Source organism: Nomascus leucogenys, chromosome 3, assembly GCF_006542625.1.
Source record: "Nomascus leucogenys isolate Asia chromosome 3, Asia_NLE_v1, whole genome shotgun sequence".
Classification (NCBI taxonomy): Eukaryota; Metazoa; Chordata; class Mammalia; order Primates; family Hylobatidae; genus Nomascus; species Nomascus leucogenys.
The window spans coordinates 104,782,145-104,803,213 of NC_044383.1; the positions used below are offsets into that span (position 1 = coordinate 104,782,145).

At 36.9% G+C, this 21,069-nt stretch overlaps 1 protein-coding gene across 2 annotated transcripts in view; it reads right to left on the reverse strand.

Moving 5' to 3' along the window:
* Positions 1-6,234: 6,234 nt before the first annotated feature.
* CEP85L (centrosomal protein 85 like) overlaps positions 6,235-21,069 on the reverse strand; it is a 193,074-nt gene continuing 178,239 nt past the window's right edge. For both annotated transcript variants that reach the window (XM_030809616.1, XM_003255624.4), the window contains exons 11-13: positions 16,015-16,122; positions 14,544-14,775; positions 6,235-11,060 (exon numbers count right to left, since the gene is read on the reverse strand). In XM_030809616.1, the coding sequence (XP_030665476.1) occupies positions 10,897-11,060; positions 14,544-14,775; positions 16,015-16,122 (504 nt within the window). In that variant the 3' untranslated portion in view covers positions 6,235-10,896. The remainder of the gene's footprint in view (positions 11,061-14,543; positions 14,776-16,014; positions 16,123-21,069) is intronic.

Sequence of the window (21,069 nt, forward strand, 5' to 3'; positions counted from 1 at the left end):
CAGGCTTTCTGATGCCATCTCCTCTCTTCTGCGTCAGGACAAATCGTACCATCTCCAATTTGGCTCTGGTTCAGCATCTTTGACTTCAAACTCTTTCTGCACACTAATTCCTTCAGTTTCCACATCTTTACTTTTCTTCAACTTGATCATTTTCTTTGAAGAGCTACACTTTACTTCCTCCTCTTCTCAAACAGCTGGTGCCTTTTTCTTCTTGGATGCCTCCTTTGAGAAGAGACTGGAGGGATTCTTGGCAGAGGAGACCAACCAGTAATCTCAGTTCCTCAAAGCATACCACATCAGCCATCTGTCCACTTACAAACATATTTGTGTCTACCTTCACTTGCTTCCATTTCCCCACAACCTTGATTCCCTTCATCTGAAACTTCCAATAGTTTGATGGTTTTGACCTTGATTTTGTCTCCTTCAACTTCATGGTTGCATTTGGAGATGGTTATCACAGCTCTTTGAGATGCTGGCTGCCTCCTCCACTGAGTTTTAATTACCATATTTTTCACTTCTAAAAATTTCGATTCCTTTTCAAATTTATTTTTAGTGCAAACTTTTCATTAAATTATGATACATAGATAGGCCACGCACGGTGGCCCATCCATATAATCCTAGCACTTTGGGAGGCTGAAATGGGTGGATTGTCTGAGCTCAGGGGTGTGAGACCAGCCCAGGCAACATGGCGAAACCCCATCTCTACTAAAAATACAAAAAATTAGCCAGTCGTGGTGGCACAGGCATGTAGTCTCAGCTATTCTGGAGGCTGAGGTATGAGAATCACTTGAACCCCAGAGGCAGAGGTTGCAGTGAGCCGAGATCACATCACTGTACTCCAGCCTGGGGAACAGAGCAAAACTCTGACTCAAAAAAAAAAATTATGACATATAGAGAAGTACACACACTATGAATATAGCTTGATGAATTTTCACAAAGTGAACACATCTATGTAAACCTCACACAGATCAAGAAATGGAACATTCTCAGAAATCCAGAAGTTGCCTTGTGCTCTTTCTACTCTTCTATCTCATCGTAAGTTTTACATGGTTCAGAACTTTATATACATCTAATCATACAGTAATTCCTATTTTATAATCTACATCTGATAATTCCATTATTTGAAATACTTAGCATCTAACTTAAGTCATTTGTTCATTCTATTGACTTTTTTAAAAATTTTGGATTTTGAGCTCATGTATAGAGGGAGTTCTGTGAGGAATCATTCCAGGGAAGATCAGTCTTGTTTCATCCAAGATTCCCAGGAAGTTACCAACTCAGAATTCTTTAAGTCAACTTCTGGCCTCAGGATTTCTAGGGCCCAAACACAACAAGTTCAAACTCCACTCTACATGAATGTAAGATTATGGTTGCAAATTCTCAAGGGGACATTTTTCATGTTGAGCTGAGTCCTTGAAAACCAAATAACCTTTTAATTTCCTTTGACTAAGAGGTAGATTTTCTATCTCTTCCTTTCATTGAAAATGTGATCATTTGAGAATCTTGGTTTTATGTAAATGTCTTAGTTCCAACTCCCTACCCTACATGAACCAAAGCCTTGTCACTTGTCCTCTATTTAACTTAAAATTAAAGGTGTTTCCGCTTAACCACAAGATACAATTTAGCAGCACCAGTGATAATATAAACTGTTATCATGAGCTTCCTAATATGATGAATGAGAAATATACATTACTAATGTAGCATTGTTGCTACAAATGTTTAACCTGATTCTAATAATGAGAAAACAGACAAATCCAGATTACGGCACATCCTCTAAGACATTGACAAATGGCAATGTTAAAAAAGTTCAGAAATCTTCGCAAAGACTTAATGTTGTTTTTCTTCTTAAAGTTCAGATTTGAGAAATAATTTGTTTAGGATGTGGTGTGGAAGGATAGAACAATGGCCTCCCCAAAGATGTTCACATCCTAATCCCTGAAACCTGTGAGTACATTAAATTACATGGCAAGGAGGCATTGAGATTGCAGATGGAATTAAAGTTATTAATTAGCTGACCTTGAAATATGGAGATTATCCTGGATTATCTGAGTGGGCCCAAGGTCATCACAAGGGTTCCTAAAAGGGAAAGAGAAGCAGAAGAGACCCAAAGAAATGATATTGTGAGGGGAACCCAGCCTGATATTGCTGGTTTAGAAGACCAAAGAATGGAGTCATGAACCAAGCAATGTGATCGCCTCAAAAGCTGGGAAAAAAACAAAAAACAGATTCTCTCCTAAAGACTCCTGGCCAACACCTTGATTTTAGCTCAGTGTGACTTATTTTGGACTTCTGACCTCCAGACCTGTAAGATAATATATTGTTTTAAGCTAATACATTTTTGATAATTTGTTACAGAAGCAATACTAAAATTACTAAAAATTAGATGTGAGGGAGAAGAAATCACCAAAAGGATTCTTGGAATGGAGGTGCAACTCACAGAAATGGTGAAGCCCTGTGATGAAGTCTTCCCAATGAGGTTTGGGAAGGAGGAAATGAATTTAATTTTGAGCACAAACCTGGGACAAGAGGCAGTCTCATGAGGGGCACAAAGCAGCCTCTTTCTTATTACAGCTCTGCCTCTTTCAAGCTGTTCCAACTTGGACAAGATATATAAACCCCCTCTGTCTCAATCTCTTTGCCTGAAGTGGGGATAATAATAGCACCTTGATAATAATAATGCCCTACTTCATAGGGTATTATATAGAGGATAAATGGGATAATTTATGCAAGGTCTTTTTACTTGGCATGTGCTCAAATGTTGGTTAATAATGATGATGATGATGATATAGAAAACACACTTCCTGTGCAGTGTTTTAGTCACCATAGGCCACTAAACAACCATTTGTTTCATGACTATATGGTCAGTATAGGAATGAAGAATGTAAATTACCTTGCTTCCTTGTTTATGAGGGTTGTCAACTGTACTATTTAAAATATTCTAGACTTGTGGGTATATATGCAGATGCAACTGCATTCATTTTGAAAAGCAATTCTGCCTTTATTTTGATTAGTTTCTTTGGGTGTAACTTGTTACTTGCTTTCTGTGCCCCACCCCCCACCCACCTTTTGTTTTTGTTTTTTGAGATGGGGTCTTGTGATGTTGCCAGGCTAATCTTGAACTCCCTGGCCCAAGTGACCCTTCCACCTTCCACCTCAGCCTCCCAAGTAGCTGAGATTACAGGTATGTGCCACCATGCCCAGCTGCATTCATTTTAATTTTAATTTAATTTAATTTAATTTATTTATTTAGAGACAGCGTCTCACTCTGTCACCCAGGCTGGAGTGCAGTGGCGTGATCTCGGCTCATTGCAACCTCCACCTCCTGGCTCAAGTGATTCTCCTGCCTCAGCCTCCCAAGTAGCTGAGATTACAGGCATGTGCCACCATGCCCAGCTGCATTCATTTTTATTTTATTTATTTAGAGATGGTGTGTCACTCTGTCACCCAGGCTGGAGTGCAGTGGCGCAATCTTGGCTCACTGCAACCTCCACCTCCTGGTTCAAGCAATTCTCCTGCCTCAGCCTCCCAAGTAGCTGGGATTACAGGCACCAGCCACCATGCCTGGCTAATTTTTTCTATTTTTGGTAGAGACAGGGTTTCACCATGTTGGCCAGGCTGGTCTCAAACTCTTGACCTCAGGTGATCCACCCGCCTTGCCCTCCCAAAGTGCTGGGATTACAGGCGTGAGCCACCATGCCCAGCCATGCATTGATTTTTAGAATTGATATTTTGTCCGTCTTTTAAGCCAGACTTTGGATTTGCTTTTACAAAATCTATGCAGCTGGCCTAAAGCCCAGTGAGAATGTTATCCTCTGGGAGCACTGGAGCTGGGAAATAACTGTGTCCAATCCTGTGGCCTGGACCTACAGAAGGGTAGAAAGTGTACAGCTGCAGGAGATACTAAAATGCAACTTGCTTAAGTAGGACTTATTATCACTATCCCCTCTTTCCATTAAAAGCTCCATGTCCTTCTAGGGCTGTGCTTAAAAGACTACGTTTTCTCCTTGAAAATAGAGCTCCTCTATCCTGGGGTAAAGGGCAGATATGTACACATTTCTGGAAGTGAGTTTATCCTAGTTGCTAATTAAACACAAAGTTTGGCAAGGTGCTTGTCCTAAAAGAGCTCAAAGTCTGGTGGAAGACTGGCACTCAAACAATTAACAAACAATGATATAAAAGTTTGTTTCAAGAAGAATGAGACCAAGTGCTTCACTTTAACTGGGGAGACCCATGGAACAAGGGTGGCAGCATGACAAAGGGCAATCCTCCAGAGGGAAGTGTAAACCAAAGTCCTCTGGTAAATGGGAGGTCTGTTTTCCAATTCCTATCCACTACTTAGTTATGTATTAAACTTACTCCATTTTCCAAAAAGTATATAGAATAAAGTGACTCTCAATCAGTTAGAACCCAAGGTTGTAAAAGAATGCTATTTTTCAACTCTGGGTGGAAAGATTTTACTGACGAACCTCTGGGCTGTTTCCAGTTTGGGGTTATTTTGAATAACCTGCCATGAACATTCATCTACAAGTGCCTTTGTGAACATGTTTTTATTCATCTCAAATAAACATTTAAGAGTAGAATTTCCTGGTCAAGGGCACGTGTACGTTTAGTTTAAAACTTTTATTAGGAGGTACTCAATAGAGATGGAGACTGTTTAAAAACATGTTGGCTAAAATGAAGATTTTTTTTCTTTTTGTGATCACATCAGGTACCTGCCAAAGATAGCAATTTTACTTAAATTTTTAAAAAAAAACTTTTACCATAATTTCCAAAACTGGGATCTCCTCTAAATCAAGGAGAATGTCTTAACTGACATGTGAGAGCGTATTCATTTGTAAACTGTTGCTCTACTGGATCCACTCTGCCATGTTGTGCCATTACTAACATCCTATTTCATACCTCTTTTTAACTGAGTCCTCTGCTCTTCGACATAGAATGATTCTGTTTGGTTGGGGAAGCTTGTCATAAAAGAACTTCAAATTATTGGCAAAATCCTGGGATGTATCCTATCAAAAGCTTTTTGTTGACCACCTCCCTCCCCCATCAAAAACTTTTTTCCGGATCAAAAATAATCCTTTCATTCTGAAGGAGAAACTTCTTTACCGGTCACCTTAGTAATATTCTAGGATTTTAACCGTCCTGCTCTTATTTCTAAGATATTTGCTTGCAACCTAAGTAGCCTGTGATGCAGGATCTCCAAAGTGTTTCTTTCCCTGTTAACTTTAATGAGTTAACTCATTAAAGACTCTGACAGAACAATGCCAAATTATCTAAACTGGTAACAGATACCGCTAATCCAAACATTAACCAACTACCTGTAGAAATTGAGGCTATAGACTGGGCGTGGTGGCACATGACTGTAATCCCAGCACTTTGGGAGGCTGAGGCAGGTGGATCACGAGGTCCACGAGTTTGAGACCAGCCTGGCCAACATAGTGAAACCCCATCTCTACTAAAAATACAAAAATTAGCCAGGCATGGTGGCATACACCTGTGGTCCCAGCTACTCAGGGGGCTGAGGCAGGGGAATCACTTGAACCTGGGAGGCAGAGGTTGTGGTGAGCTGATATCGCGCCACTGCACTCCAGCCTGGGCGACAGAGCAAGACTTTGTCACAAAAAAAAAAAAAGAATAAAAAAAAAATTGAGGTTATAACCCCTATATGTTAGAACAAGGACTTAGGATGCCATCCGCAGGGCACTTCTGAGACTAGACTGGCAAACCACCAAAGCTGAGATGTCAAGGCCCCTCTAGGCTTTATTTGCACGTCTTAGTACGTTTTTAACCTTTGATTAGAGGGTGGAAAATAAAAGATTTAACTTGCCAACCCAAACTTTCAGCAATGTAGAATACTGAAGTCAGATTCTGTCTGTTGGAAAACTAGAAAGAAGACTCCTGGTTTAAATAGGGATTTTCGAAAGTCAGAAAGGAGACACTGTGCTATTAACTGAAATGGACACAGGCATGATTTCCTGTGTTACGGTACCTGCCATCAGAAAATCTCAGTACCCTTTATGAGAAGGCCCTGAGAAAAAGCTTTTTTGTAACTGGAAAGAAATTATAAGATAGAAGGCAGAAGTCTCTATGTTTTAGTCAAAGATTCTCCTGTGCATTTATACAAAGCTTTCACCTAAAAGTCAAGACAGCATATTCTTGTCATTGAGAATTCAGAATAGAGAGTCTGAAAGTACAAATACATTCTTATATTAACATTAGGCTCTAAGAAGACATAAATCTTTTTATAAAAAATTTATTTCTGTGTAAATACAAATTCCAACATCAACAAACAATAGTCCAGTGGAAAAATACGAGCCATTAACATTGAAAACTTTTTCTTAATAAATAGAACTTTGGCATTCAAAATTCTAGCTGTAAACCCTATTAAAAAACAGAACAACAACAACAACAACAACAAAACCCCTTTACAAAAAAAGAGGCAAGAATGATAGATCAGAAGGCATAAGCCAACCAGTGGCTTCACATTCTTTTTTTTTTTTTTTTTAACAATAACTGTATTTCAATTAAGTCATGAACACTGTATTTACACATGAGGTATTCTGGGTGGCTCAAAAACTGAACCCAGTTTACAAAACCACCAGTCATAGTGACTGATTATACACTGTGCTGTGCTTTTTAATGTAACCACCTAGCACCTTACTACTTCTTGTCATCACAACAATGCGATGTTAAGTTTTATGTTTACGTATTTAACTATTTATACATATATGTACATATACATATACACCAATGAATACAATCTAAAGGAGTTTCCAGCTCACTACAGAGGGAAGGCTGGGCTCCAAAGACATCTATCTGATAATTCCTCTCATGTTTACTAAGGTATCTACCTAGTAATAAAAAACAGCTCCTTGCTTTAAAAAAAAAAAATCCTTAATCAAGTTTATATACAGAAGAACAAGGTGCAATAATCATCAACATTCTTAGAACTCATGTAAAATAGAAATAAATGCTTACTGCAGGCAAAAAGGCACAAAAGGTTCTCTCTGTGTACAGCTGCAATAGTGTTATTAGACTTGTTGATTTAAAACTATATTCTTATATATTTTAAATAAGAAAAAAAATCCAAAATCTTTCCCCTACATGATTAAATGTATGATATAATCATATGGCAATATGCCACCCATGGCATTTTGGGGCAAAGTTGTAAATTTTGCTCTTTATACCAAATAGGAAATTGTTTCTGTTGTTTTGTCAACAGTGAATTGTCAAAAATGGAAACAAAATGAATTAACTTTGGCTTGGAGAATTACAGCCACTGGCAGTTTCAAATGATATAGTCTGAGTGAGCATGGTTATGAAAATTGCTTATTACCATAATTACATATCTACAATGATATAATTCCTACGTAAGAGAATGCCAATAATCCAAACTAAAGGTGTGCCTAAGCTGAACTATGCTGTAAAAATATAGTCCATGTTCTCAGCTACTATGTTACTTAATGAACTAGTACTGATATTTAAAGAACATTTTCCCAATTAAGTAGCTCCTTTAAAAATATCCTCTAAGAAATTAATAATTCTTGCACTATGAAAGAATTACTTTATAAGCTCCTTAGTATATCAGAAATGTATGATATTCATTTTAGCAACGCTTTCCAGCCCTTGAGATTGTCTCTACCACAAGCTATTGAAAGAACTCTAATTAGGTTTAATAAACTGTCACCACCAAAATAAATTTCACTAAAATATAATACTGTTAGCATTAAATATTGAATCCTAGGTACCACACTTCTTTTAAAATAACCTCAGGAATATCTTACCTAGCCAATATTTGTGGTTTTTTGTTTTTGTTTAATTAGAGGCCACTGAAAATTAAGAGTTCAAATTAAGTCATCTTACTTTTCTGAGCTCAAGTGAAAAGATAGCTATTGTGCCTTTGATTCAGTGAATTTTATCTGTACAGGCAATTTGGGTCTTTCACTGAGTCAACTGTTACTTTATCCTTGCTGTAACGTGACTGAGGCCGAATAAGCTCAACTTTAAAACCCAAAAGAACAAAATATTAATACTGGATAAGATACTTTCTAAAGAAACAAGTGATGGATTCACAAAAAGCACAATTAAAAGGAAGTTTCATTAAGGAAATTTTCAAATAGATTCACTTTAAAATGTAGGTTAATTTTCATTTCGGGAATATATTGGTGTCATAACTTCCATGAACATCCTAGTTCAAACTGGGTGAGATGCTCTAGTGTTGCTATTTGCCCATCTTATTTGGTCTAACAGTAAAATCTGTTTTTAATGTGATACAGAAGAGGATATTCTAATACAAGAGGGTGTCCCGGGAAAGGAAAATTTTCTGAAAAATAAAAATCAAAAAGTAAATACTGACAAACTAGATAGAATACTATTAGTTTCAATTCCCCCACAAAATCCCTCCAAGTCTATCTACTGTTTATGTAGGCCCCTTTACAAATTCCAGATTTTAAGAGGATCAATCTGTAATTCAGCTAACTACTTAAACTAGCACATCTTTAACTCCCTTTTTTATGGGGGGGTACAGATTTTGGAAACTGAAACGCATCAGCAGTAGTTTGTAAACTTCCTACTAAGTCAGAAATTTTATAACTTTAGAATTTTATTTTTAAGATATGTGAATTAAATTACTTTCTGTAAGTTTTAGAAAGCTAACTTACAAAAACAAATAAATTATTTTATCCCCAACTAAGCCAAAAAACAAAAATGTATCTATAGTAGATTAAAACAAACTGTAACGTCTGCTTAAAAAAAATAAATAAATAAAAACATAAAATCCCAAAACATACACTAAAAATCAAGGACAGATATTTAAGTAAGAACCTACTGATCCAATTAGTGACTGTTTGCCAATTTGTTCTATTATTTTAGGAAGCCTTTATTTCCAAAATCATGGGGGAGGGTGGTTGGGATTCTATTCAAAGAGAATGTAAAAATGTTTGCTGCACTTGGGGCTGATCTATTTTAGACGTTATTATCTGCTTTACCATAAAGGACCAAGGCAGAATTCTTTGCATCACATTTTTGGTGGAAATTTACTATACCCTGATTATCTTCAAGCTACTAAAGTTAAAAAACCAAGTGAATATAACTAGAAAGCCAAGTTCTTACCAGTTACTAAGACCCTCCTTAGGTTAAGGACTCTGGGATGCAGAAGCACTACAATGTACTTACTGATTTCTTAGTGCCCAGATTCTCAGAAGTAAGAAGAGCAGAAAGGACTCAGACACCGAACAGAAGGAAAATCTGATTTCTTTACAGTGTATTATAACTGATTATTCAAGTATAACCATAAAATAATCTATTGAGAGCTACATAGCCAACATTTTAAACTGTGTATCTTCCTGGGTAGTCTCCTTGAAGGCCTTGTCTCACATTTTCACTGTTAGACATTTAAGAAAAATCTTTCCTAGGACAGCCTTTATTCTAGTATATAAGAAAACAGGCATGTGCTACGCCCTTTATCTGGCAAGAAAACAGGCATGTGATATGCTCTTTATCAAATCAATATTATCCTGCTTGAGTCACACCCTCTACCCCTCCATCTCTTATTTAGTCTTGACCTAAATGAGACTTGGTTGCAATCACAAGATCAAATCAACTTACAAAGGACAAGGCTTTCGCCAAAACTAAGTATATTCAAAAGAACATAATCAATGCTGAGGGCAATAAAATGTATAATCCTTCCAAAACACCAACAGAAACATGGACAACACTCATTTGGAAGTTTAAATGACTGTATGTCTACTGCAAAGTCAACTGCATTTCATAGTAATAACCTGTAATTCAGATTAAGAGCTAACCTCGCCAAGTTCATATCCTGTGAAAAACTGTTGTTAATGTACTTTATCTAATAAAAGGAATTAAAATACCATCTCAATTAAAAAATGTTTATGCTACTGTTGATTCAGATATAAATAGTATTGGCTTTCTCTTACAGTAGTTTCAACTTTGAAACATACAAAACTGTTAAAATGTAAATATTGAGATTTGGATAAGTAAGCTATTGTTCCAGGGTAACTTTGTTAATCTTTCTTTTATAATAATGATCCAATGCCTTTATTAATTATATATGGCTTTGTTTACATTTATATATGTATATATATAAAATATATAAATAAAAAATTGTAAATAGTAAGGACCATGTTAAAATTAGTTCAAATTATGTTAACCTTTCTTGTAACACATACATTACAATACTAAGGAAAAAGAGCATCACGTCAAAATTTCACACCTCTTGGGAAATCCACAATCACTCTGGAAAAACAGCTGACCTATCTACAGTAACATCAGCTCAACCACAAAACATTCTATGAGTGCAGTAAGTGTTCAAAATATAAATGGTTTTGCCTGCTGTACTACCATTACAACACTTGCCTGCTGTTGAACTCTTGTTCAGCCAGCCACTGAAAATCCCAAAGTACAACACAAGCTTCTATAGGAAAGAAATATAAGAATAAACAACGTGTGCCTTTCTCAGAAGCTCTGCTCTGACCCTAGAAACCCTTAAATTTGTGAATAAAGCGCGTGCACACACACACAACACACATACATGCACACACAAACACACAAAGCTATAGGATTAAAAGGAATCCTACTCCTTCATGTGAAGGGTATTCTTCACAGCTTGGTCCTACAATCAGTAGTTTGAGAATATAGACATTTTTTTTCTTGTAGATTTTATCATATTTTCCAAAGGTAATTTGATTTTTTTTCTTTTTGCCTGATTAGATAAGCCCCTTCAAAATCTCTTCACTTCCCTTCTCCCCTTCAACAAAACAAATTCAGAGAAAAAAAATCCCTATGTGCAAGTCATGTCACTTGCAACCTTCCATTATGGCTCCATAACACAGCAGCATTTAAACAACGGGTCATTATTGCTGTGGGACTACCACTTGATCACTGAGTAATGCAGTTGTCTCCCATGTCCTGAGCATAGCGGTCTGATATTATAGTCCTTAATTCATCAATGTCTCTTCGTAACTGGCACACATCTGACAGCTTTTTAGTGAGTGTTTCTGTGCTGTGGTCATTCTCAGTCTCTTCAGCTGAACAGTTCATTGCTGTAAATAAAACATAGAGAGAATATCTCACATTTTTTTGAACAAAGACATTTTAGAATTTTTCACCTTAATCATCATGGAAATATAATGCTACACACTGAATACCAGTGAGGCTCAGGGTCAAGTTATGTTTAAATCATGCATCATTCAATATTAAACAGATCTTATCCACTTGGTCCTTTATAAATTTCACAAATTAAAATGAATTAAATGCACACAGTGATACACACAAATTCAGCATATTCAATGGGTAACAATATTCCAAAAGTGAAAAAGAGCATACTCTAATGTCTCTCTTCAAGCTCAACTAGAGCACTCAGTTTTTCCCATTTGGCAAAATCTGAAGACCATTTGTGTAGTAAGAGGTGGTATCTTACATATTTATGGCTGCAAAGTGGGTTTACTGCCATGAAAATATTAATTTTCAAATACATAGTAAGTGTCACACACACACACACACACACACACACACAGAGGGAGAGCAGGGAGGGAAAATGAGAGAGACAGAGAGGGAGAGGGAGAGGAAGAGTGAAAGCTGGGACCCTATGATCCCAAACAATTGAATCAGGCTGATAGCCGGTTGCCTAATGGCTGAATAACAGAGGGCCTTGAGTCAGCCAGCTTTTATTTACTTCAGTTCTTCTCTTTGTAAGCATATCTCAACATAAAATCAGGCAGAGCCAGTGATTACAAAAGAAACCTCTCCTTATACCTTCATAGTAGTTTATTGTAAGCATAAGAGTCAGTGAGTGACTGTTATTTTAACAAACGTTAACTGAACATCTGCCATGATATAGGAACTATGTTAGATGTTGAAGTCAGAAAAGGAACAGACACAGTGGCTTGTTCTCGATGCTTTACATACAATTTCATAAACAAATGAACACAGTGAGGTACTGTAGGTAACCTACCACTATATACAAGTTGCAGTGGCATAAAAAAACAAACAACTAGTCCTAACTGGAGAGGCAACAGTTGCTTGTTCACTGGGTGGGCCAAACTGCAAAATGAACAAAAGTGGAGTCAGAAAGCAAAACAGTACAGCAGAATTTGAGAAACCTCAAAAAATCAGTATCTAGCTCTAAAATGGTAGAGTAAAAACTGTGACAAAGGAGAGTACCAAGAAATAAGGCTATAGAGGTAGCTTGTAGCTACCTATCTTGACCACAGAGCAGTGTAAGCATTAGGAAACCAGGTTCATAGTTTAGACAGATGTGTCTGGCAACAATGTAAAATGGATTAGGGGGAGGGGGTGAGAAAGATGGTTGTCAGAGAGACCAGTATAGGTGACGGGTTATGAAAACTTAAATTAAGGCAATAGTGCAATGGAGATAGAAGGGCAGGAACGTTAGATGTAGTAAGCAGATGACAGAACTGATAGCACTCAATCATCATCAACTTGAGTGATGGGCAAGGATTGGGCACAGGTGCCAGATGAAGGAAAAAGCAAAGTGGAGAATAAAATCTGGGTTCAAGTGACAGGTGAATGGTGGTGTTACTCACTGAGAAGAGGAACAGGTTCAGGGAGGGAAGGAAAGTGTGTTCTGGTTTTGAATGTGTACAGTCTGTGATGCATTCAAAACAGCCAATTCTAATATACATGGGAATATAATCTGGAGCCCAGAGGAGATAAATGTCTAGGTGAAAGGTATGGCAGTAACAGAAAAAACAGGGGTGGATAAGAACACTCAGATGAAGTACTGAATAAGAAGAAACAAACACAAAACCAGTAACGTAAGGCTTCTGGGGATACTAATAATTAAGTGGCAGAGAAGTCCACAGAAGACAGAGACTGAGCAGTCATAAAGGCAGAAGCAGAACCTAGAGAATGATGTCATGGAAACCAAGGTAGCGCACAGTTTCCAGAAGGACAGGGTGAGTAAATGGAGCCATGAAGCGACTGGTTTTTCACAAATCAACTGGCTGGTAAAACTTTCACAATGCCAAATATAAGGTAAGGATTCTGGGGTCAAACTTCAAAGACTAGAAGGAGTATTGGGAGGTGGGGGTGGTAAGATTCACATTAGGATAGCTCTACTACTCTATTACTGAAAAACTTAACAAATGCTACCTTATGACAGTGAAAATGTAGGCGACTCTAAAGTAATTAAAAGGGTGACCAACTCTAAAATCGTGGAGAAAGTGAGTTCCCTTTGTGTGTGAGCTTTGCTTCTTGCTCCCAAGAGATATTAAAGCACTCCATGTGCACCTGGCAAACTTCTCCTCTTCCTCCTCTAAGAGCGACACTGAACACCAACTACTCTGTGGAGTTTCCGCAGCCCTTCCCACGTAGATTTAGTTGTTTCTTTCCTCTTGTGCTCCCGCTGTCCTTTGTCCACATCTCAACCATAGCACCTATCAGAATGCTCTAATAATTTGGTTAATGTGTGGACAAGGACTGTGTTCAGGTTATCTGTATTACCAGCACCTACTTAGTGTCTGGACCACAGAAGGCATCTGATAAATGTTTACTCCATGAGTGAATATACTTAAACATTATGTGTTTTTTCCATATCCACATTTGTGTATGTGTACAAATATCTATGAAATGAAAGGGACATAGTTGAGCACAGATAATGTTTCATTTAACAAGTGATATACTTTGGTCAAGAGCATTATTTGATTTGCCAGAATAACTATTATGATGCAAAATGCTGGAATCTTTTTGATGAAACTAGAAACAAAACCAGTCTGAAACAAAACCAGTATTATTAACCATAATATTAGGCAGCTACTAAATATACATGTTGGCTCATAAACCTTATTATATGGTCTTACTCCATTCCTATTTCCTTCCAAGTTCATTTCTTCTCTATTAAAAAGAGACTAACATCCTGATTTGGAACCACGTACAGAGATGAGCGTTTCTGCAAAAGTAGCACAGAAAGGAAGGGACACTAGGATTATTACTGTGGCAGCTCTCACAATTATGTGTGGAGGAAGATAGAATTGAGGCCAAGAGTGGATGGGTGTCACATTAAGCCAGCAAAGTACGCATGACAAAGGCAACAGATCTGTAGGCTGTGAAAACTGGCTCATGTGAAATCATTGGCACTCACGTGAAGCAGCTGCCATAGAACATACACTGCACTGGAAAGCAAAATATTTCTCAAATATTTTACCAGTGGACAATATGGCTGGGTCACTTAATCTATGCAACTAACACATGAAAGCAAATAGAAGGAATCATTATTTTTGGAAGAGTAAATGGGAAGTCACACCTAACTATCACTCTGTTCACATATTTACAGATTCAACATAGGAAACATCACCAGGCATTCTACCAAGTGGCAGTTAATGTCAGCTATTACCCCACTCACTTCTTGCAATGAAGTAATAACAGGTATACATAAACCCACAGACTGATTCTAAGCAGGAAAAGAGATTACAAAAATAAACAGAGAAAAGGCAGTCAGAAGTTCCTCACTCGTGAAGACAGGTTTCTAATTGCCACAAAATAAGGACAAGTCATCAGACACTTACATCTTATTCCCAGTAATAATGAAAGATTAGGCTCCTTGCCCTGAGCACGCTGATTAAGAATACTACACAATGCTTTCAAGTCAAACAAACAACAGGACATTTCCTTGAACAGCTGATCAATCACAGTCAAATCAAATAGTGGCCGTTTGGAAAGAACTGTCTGCTGCCTAGATTGGTCAGCTTCCTGGCCCTGATCCAATAAAGAGCATGTCTCATCTGTTTGTCTTTGGTTCTGCAAGGATAAAGAAAACAAACATCAGATTGTTAGAACAGAGGAAAGGTACTCAAAGCCATACAGGTTAACATTTTCCCCCAAGTCTATAAACAAAATGATAGAGTCATATTATATGCACATTAACCAAATTCAACTACATATATGCAGTGGAAAAAAAAACACATAGAAAAATAACAATTTAAATAGTGGAAATTGTTTCTCTGTGCCATCTGATGCTTTAGCGTATATCCAAGGGAAGAAACATAAATCCAGTCTCAGTTTCTAGGAGTCTCTCACGTAATAAGCCTGTTGGTTGTGTATGTATTTTTCTTTTTTGGGCCTCAATCTGTCACCCAGGCTGGAGTACAGCGGCACAGTCATGACTCACTACTGTAGCCTTGACCTCCTCGGGCTCTGGTGATCCTCCCACCTCAGCCTCCTGAATATCTGGGACCACAGGTAAACACCATCATGCCTGGCTAATTTTTGCATTTTTTCTAGAAAGAGCGTTTTGTCACGTTGCCTAAGCTGGTCTCAAACTCCTGGGGTGAAGTGATCTCCCCACCTCAGGTTCCCAAAACAAAGTATTAGGATTACAGGTGTGAGCCACCACACCCAGCCTGTATTTTTCTATAATGAGATTTATTCCAAGGATAAAAAGAACTAAAAAGTAACTTTGAACCTCACTCTGTGGTTTTTATTGTTAGTAGCAATAGTGGTTTAATTACTTTGAAACTACTTTTTGCATATTGGTGGGGGGAAAGCATCTATGTTAATGTTGATAGGAACCACAAACTTCAGTGTGAGAGACAAAGAAATACAAGCATAAAATCAAAGAAGAAAAAAAGAAAAAACCAACAACTCTGAATTGCTGATCCCCAAAACTGCTACCTTCTTATCCTGAAAACTGCTAATTAAAGGTAACTTTAATTAGCTTTCCAATTGGAACTGTATTTCAGAATAACTCAATAGCCTGGGGTGATGGGAAAAAAACTTTTTTATAGATGAATGCCAGCTGATAAATATAATAAATATATACTGTACTATAATTATGTGAAATTGTATTCTAAAACACAAGATTAAATAAAGGTTTGTCTTTTTATAATAATTTTGGTAAAAAACAATGGAATTAATTAACAGGCATATCAAAATTATGTCTTTAATCTGAAAATGCTCTATTAATATCTATAAAATAAGCATTTGCTTAAACAGGTAGTGAATCATCCTTTCAAAGCAAATTGAATTTCTTCTACTCACTTCAAGCAATGCTTTTGTTAATCTCTGTACATTTCTTTCTTTCTTTTCCAGCTCTTCCATCATCTTTTCAGTGGTCAGTTTCTCTTTAGAAAGCTTTCCTTGCATAGACTAGAATTTTTAAAAAATTTGGAAAGCAAAACAGGTTAACATGTAAAGAAAAATCTCAAACAGAAAGAAGTAGGAATGTTGGCTCTGAATACTTTAAATCTTCTTTCCTCCCCATCCCCTTGGAAGATGAAGCCTTCACTTTTAAACTAATCCCTATCAGTTAGAGAGTGGCTGAATCCAAATAAAAAAGAAAAAGAAATGCTGGTTTCCCAGAGTACATTTGGATTTTTTAAAATTATAGTTTTTACCAAGGAAGTTTTTAATTTGTATAAAACATGTCAAATCTGAAGTTCCTACTTAATGTGGTATTACAAACAGTTCTTATTTCATTATTTTTATATGTAGAGAGTGTGTTAGCAACAAATCTATATTTTTGTTTTACATTTTGCTTACGGTTAATGAGATGCAAGATAATAAGATCATGATATCATCCCGATTTTCTATCATTTGAAACATAGCTCCCGTCTTTCAGTATATAGTAATCCAAGCAGTGAATATACTGTGAACTCTGGTCAAAGGTCTATTATGGGAATTTGATAAGCTAATCTCCTTCTTACTCCTTATAAAATTGCAAATTATCTAGACATGACACTATTGTGAGTACGCCAAGGCAGCATAAAGGACATCTGGAGTCTTTGGTTAGTCTTATTTTTCACCAATATAATAAAAGAAAAAATTGCCATACACCCTGTGGTTATTAGTGAATTCTAAGTGTTTCTATCAACTATTTTCTTTTTATTAGACCATAAAATCAATAAACATATGACCAGAAGAGAGGTATCATTTTATTTCAGGTCTGTATTTAGTCTCAATTCTGACAATACTTCAGTTTGCTGACCACCTAAACAGCACACAATCTACTGTAAAGATATTTTCCTCACATTATCTTTGGATGGATTAAAAAAAGATAGCTATCACCATGGGTTGAAATAAGACTCCATAAATATAAAGCAGTTTTATCAGTAACAGATATTCAAAACTTGTTGCTTTTAAATTTCATTTGTCTGCTAAACTCTGAAAAAAATACTACATTTAGTAACTAAGAAGTTGGACAGAAATGAATCAAACTCTGTAACAAGTGTTTCTCCTTCTAGGGAAAAGTTGTTTTATATTCCACAAAAATGAAAAAAAAAAGAGCACCAAGTCAATATGGGGCTCCCCGAATATGTGTATTATTGAAAACTGGAATTTCCTTTGTGACTTCATTAGATTGAATCAAATCTTATTTGATTAAATGAACATGGAGATTTATTTACCCAGCTGAAGATCTAAGCTTTCTGGCCTAACAAGATTATCTGGCTGGAACCCAGAATTCAACCTAAATTTTCTCAAGATTTGTGACTGTTTATTAGAATTACAGAAGAAAGGCATCATAGACACACTACTGAAACTCACATTCTAACAAAAAAAAAAAAAACTAAACCCAAGAGGGGTGTTTTCACGACATAATTATTATATATAACAGAATAATTATAATAATGATACATTATAACCGAATATAGTTCTTTAAAAGATAAGAGTTTTGTATTTTTACCAATTCAGAGTCATGTCGAATGTGGCTAATAATTAGCCAATAAATCCAACTAATATGTCCCTATGTAAGACTGATTTTAATCAGTGCAGAAACAGGCAATCTTCTCCATCAGAAAAACTGAAAATGTCTGGCAGTAGTGCCATTTATCACAAAAAGGAAAATCAGATTTCTCATATGTTGCTTGAGTTCAAGGGTAGTTATCAAGAAGCACTTTAACAGGTAAAAGAAATGGCAGATAGGCTTATCCTGAAAGGATCAAGTGCTGTACAATGTCTAGGATAATACTAGGTATGAGTGCTATAGTTGTCTGACAGTAACATTTCACCTAAAACATTAATTGCTTCTCTATCCTAAATTGTATTAAGATATGTTTAAAAGATAAGAAAACAAGAAAAATTCTATCAAGAATAGTGTGCGTTATTTTACAAATACTTTTTGCAGAGCATTTTTTTGAAATCTCTTAAGCTCTTAAAATATACTTGCTCAAACTGGTAGTACTTTACAATGCATAAATGAAATATCTCATATTTTCTGAAATGAGTGTTTAGCCTTGTGAATTTCACAATAACTATTTATTATTCACTAGACATGTAGGGGATTAATAAAATTAAAAATTAATTTGCAAACACCTACAACAGCTCTCAAATTCTCAGTTTAATCATGACATTTTAAAATTCTGCCAAGGTACTAACCTACAAGGTCTTTATAATGATCATGTTTGAAATTGAACAGTGGTATTAAGCACATTTGTTGTTTTGACTTAAGTATCCAGAAATGCCCCATTTACAAATAGCTTGAATGAGGGAAAACCAGGTGTGCCTTAGTTAAGATTCTATATAATCCCCAAACCCAATTTAAAAGGAACTATTTTGAAAGAGAATTTATGTTAACATTTTTACTGCATATATACACATAAACATGCATACCATACAAGAAATTCACAGGGACATTCCTTCATGCAAAAATCATTGCCAAACACTGTTCTGTTCATTGAGTTATACATCAGTGAACAAAACAGTCAAAACTCTTGGCCCTTGTGGAACTTTACTAGGAGAAAAAAGACCAAAAGAAATAAATATGCAAGTTACACAGTATCATATATTAGAATTTGACTAGTGCTGTGGAGAACAAACAGAGCACAGTAAGGGTCAGGAGGTTGAAATCTCAGGTAAGCAAGGGCTTGAAGGAAGTGAGAGATTGTGTCCCAGAGATATCCAGAGTTTATGTCAGTACAAAGGTTCTGGGACAGATGGTGTCTTCTGTGTTTGAGAAAAAGCAAGAGAGCCAGGATGGCTGAGAATAGTAGGAGAAAGAGTCAGAGAAGGAAGACAGCATGCAGAACAGATTGTATAGGGCCTCAGAAATCAGTATAAGAACTTTGATTTTTATTCTGGAAAAAAAAAAAGGATCCACTGAAGAGTTCTGAGCAGAGACATGATGTAATCTGATTTTTATTCAAAAGGATCACTTAACCTAATGAGAGTATACTGTGCACAGGCAAGGGTAGAAGCATCAAGAAATAACCCAGATGAGAAAGGAAGACAGCTTGGAACAGGGTGGCAATGGAGGAGGCAAGGAGAAGAGGTCAGATTCTAGACATACTTTCAAGGTAGTAGAATTTGCTGACAAATATAAGTGAGGAGAGTCAAGGATAAGTCTAGGATACCTGGAATGAACAAAATGGAAGGGCAGAGATGCCATTAATAGGAAGTCTGAAATGTATAGCAGGGTGTTTATTTTGGTGGTGGGGAGATAAGAAATAGAAAAAAGAGCCTTTTTTTAATGTTTCTAAGAACCTAAGACAATGTACACCTCAAATTCCTTTCTTAAGTTAGTTATCATCTTGTAACTTGATAAAACTTTAAAAACAATCTGCCTGGAGTTTTGCTTCTAGCATGACAGTGTGAGGAGCTCCACAGACCCACCACTCAATGAAATTGGTGAATATTATAATTTAAAATTTCTGGAAATGGTCCTAAGAGCATATAGCAAATGAAGAAACATTACTCAAGGATATCTACTAAAACTCAGTAAGAAGAGTAAGAGACTGGTATTTGAAATAAAACTCTGCTTCACGAAAGGATTCTAGGAGGAAAAAAATGAAACAAAACTCCGTCTCTGACTTCTCACATCTCATTGGGATGGAAATTCTACTCCAGACTGACAGAGCCAATAACACAGGGCTCCCTCTCCTCCCAGACCCTCGTTAGAGAGTTCTCTTTCCAGAAAAGATAGGGCATCAACATTTGTCATCCTAGCAAAGGCTGTTTTAGGCAAGTGCAACCAAGAGGTGGGGGGCTCCCTTCTTCTACCTCGATCCCCTTATGGGATGGAAGCTTACATTATTGAGTGCAGAAACCTTGACCCTTGCCCCAGCTTGTGGGGCACTGGTTCTATGATGGGAGAGGCAAGTCAAAAAGATGTAGGGCTGCTGCCAGAACTCCCTCCAGTGAGCGTTCAGCTACTAGAGTGGGCGTACCATTCAGAAGTTTGTCATTGTCCCCACACCAATTAACCTGGCTTAAGAGATTTTGCCTGAGGAAAAGTAGGCCATAGAACTAGAAGCTCCAAATGTCTCTCTATAGGAATTCACTTCATTTGCAACAGTGTGACGACCAAGTGTTAGAGCACTCAAAAACATTGGAGATTGTGGTGAAAGGTAGTTGGCAGGATACTATTAGACCCATTGGCCCTATAGGCTAAATCCATAGACTACTTTCCCAGGGAAAAACAGTGAGATAGCTGGGAAGAATACTCCTGAGGTCAGAACAAATATCAAACACTTAAGCTAATGAACTGTCCCTTCAAAAGAGCTAGAATGGATCAGTTTGTGAAGCAATTTATGCCACAGGGCATTGTTGAAAACAACAGAATGATTGGCCACAATTAGTGGAGCCTAACAGCTGGATATGGTCAAGAGTCACAAAAGACCATATATACATTTGTATGAAATGTTTAAAATAGGTATATTTATAGAGATAGGACGTAAATCAGTGGTTGCTTATGGCTGTGGAAGTGGATGAGGGCTTAGGGAAGTGACAAAAATGAGGCTTCTATTCAAGATGATAAAGATGTTCTAAAATTGACTATGGTCTTGGTTCCACTTATCTGTGAATATATAAAAAAGTATTGAATTGCACACTTCAAAAAAGGTGGGTGAATTGTAGGTGACGTATCTTTTTATCTTTGTCTTTTTTTTTTTTTTTTTTTTTTTTTGAGACGAATCTTGCTCTGTCCCCCAGGCTGGAGGGCAGTGGTGCGATCTCAGCTCACTGCAAGCTCCACCTCCAGGGTTCACACCATTCTCCTGCCTCAGCCTCCCGAGTAGCTGGGACTATAGGCGCCCGCCACCATGCCTGGCTAATTTTTTGTATTTTTAGTAGAGATGGGGTTTCACCGTGTTAGCCAGGATG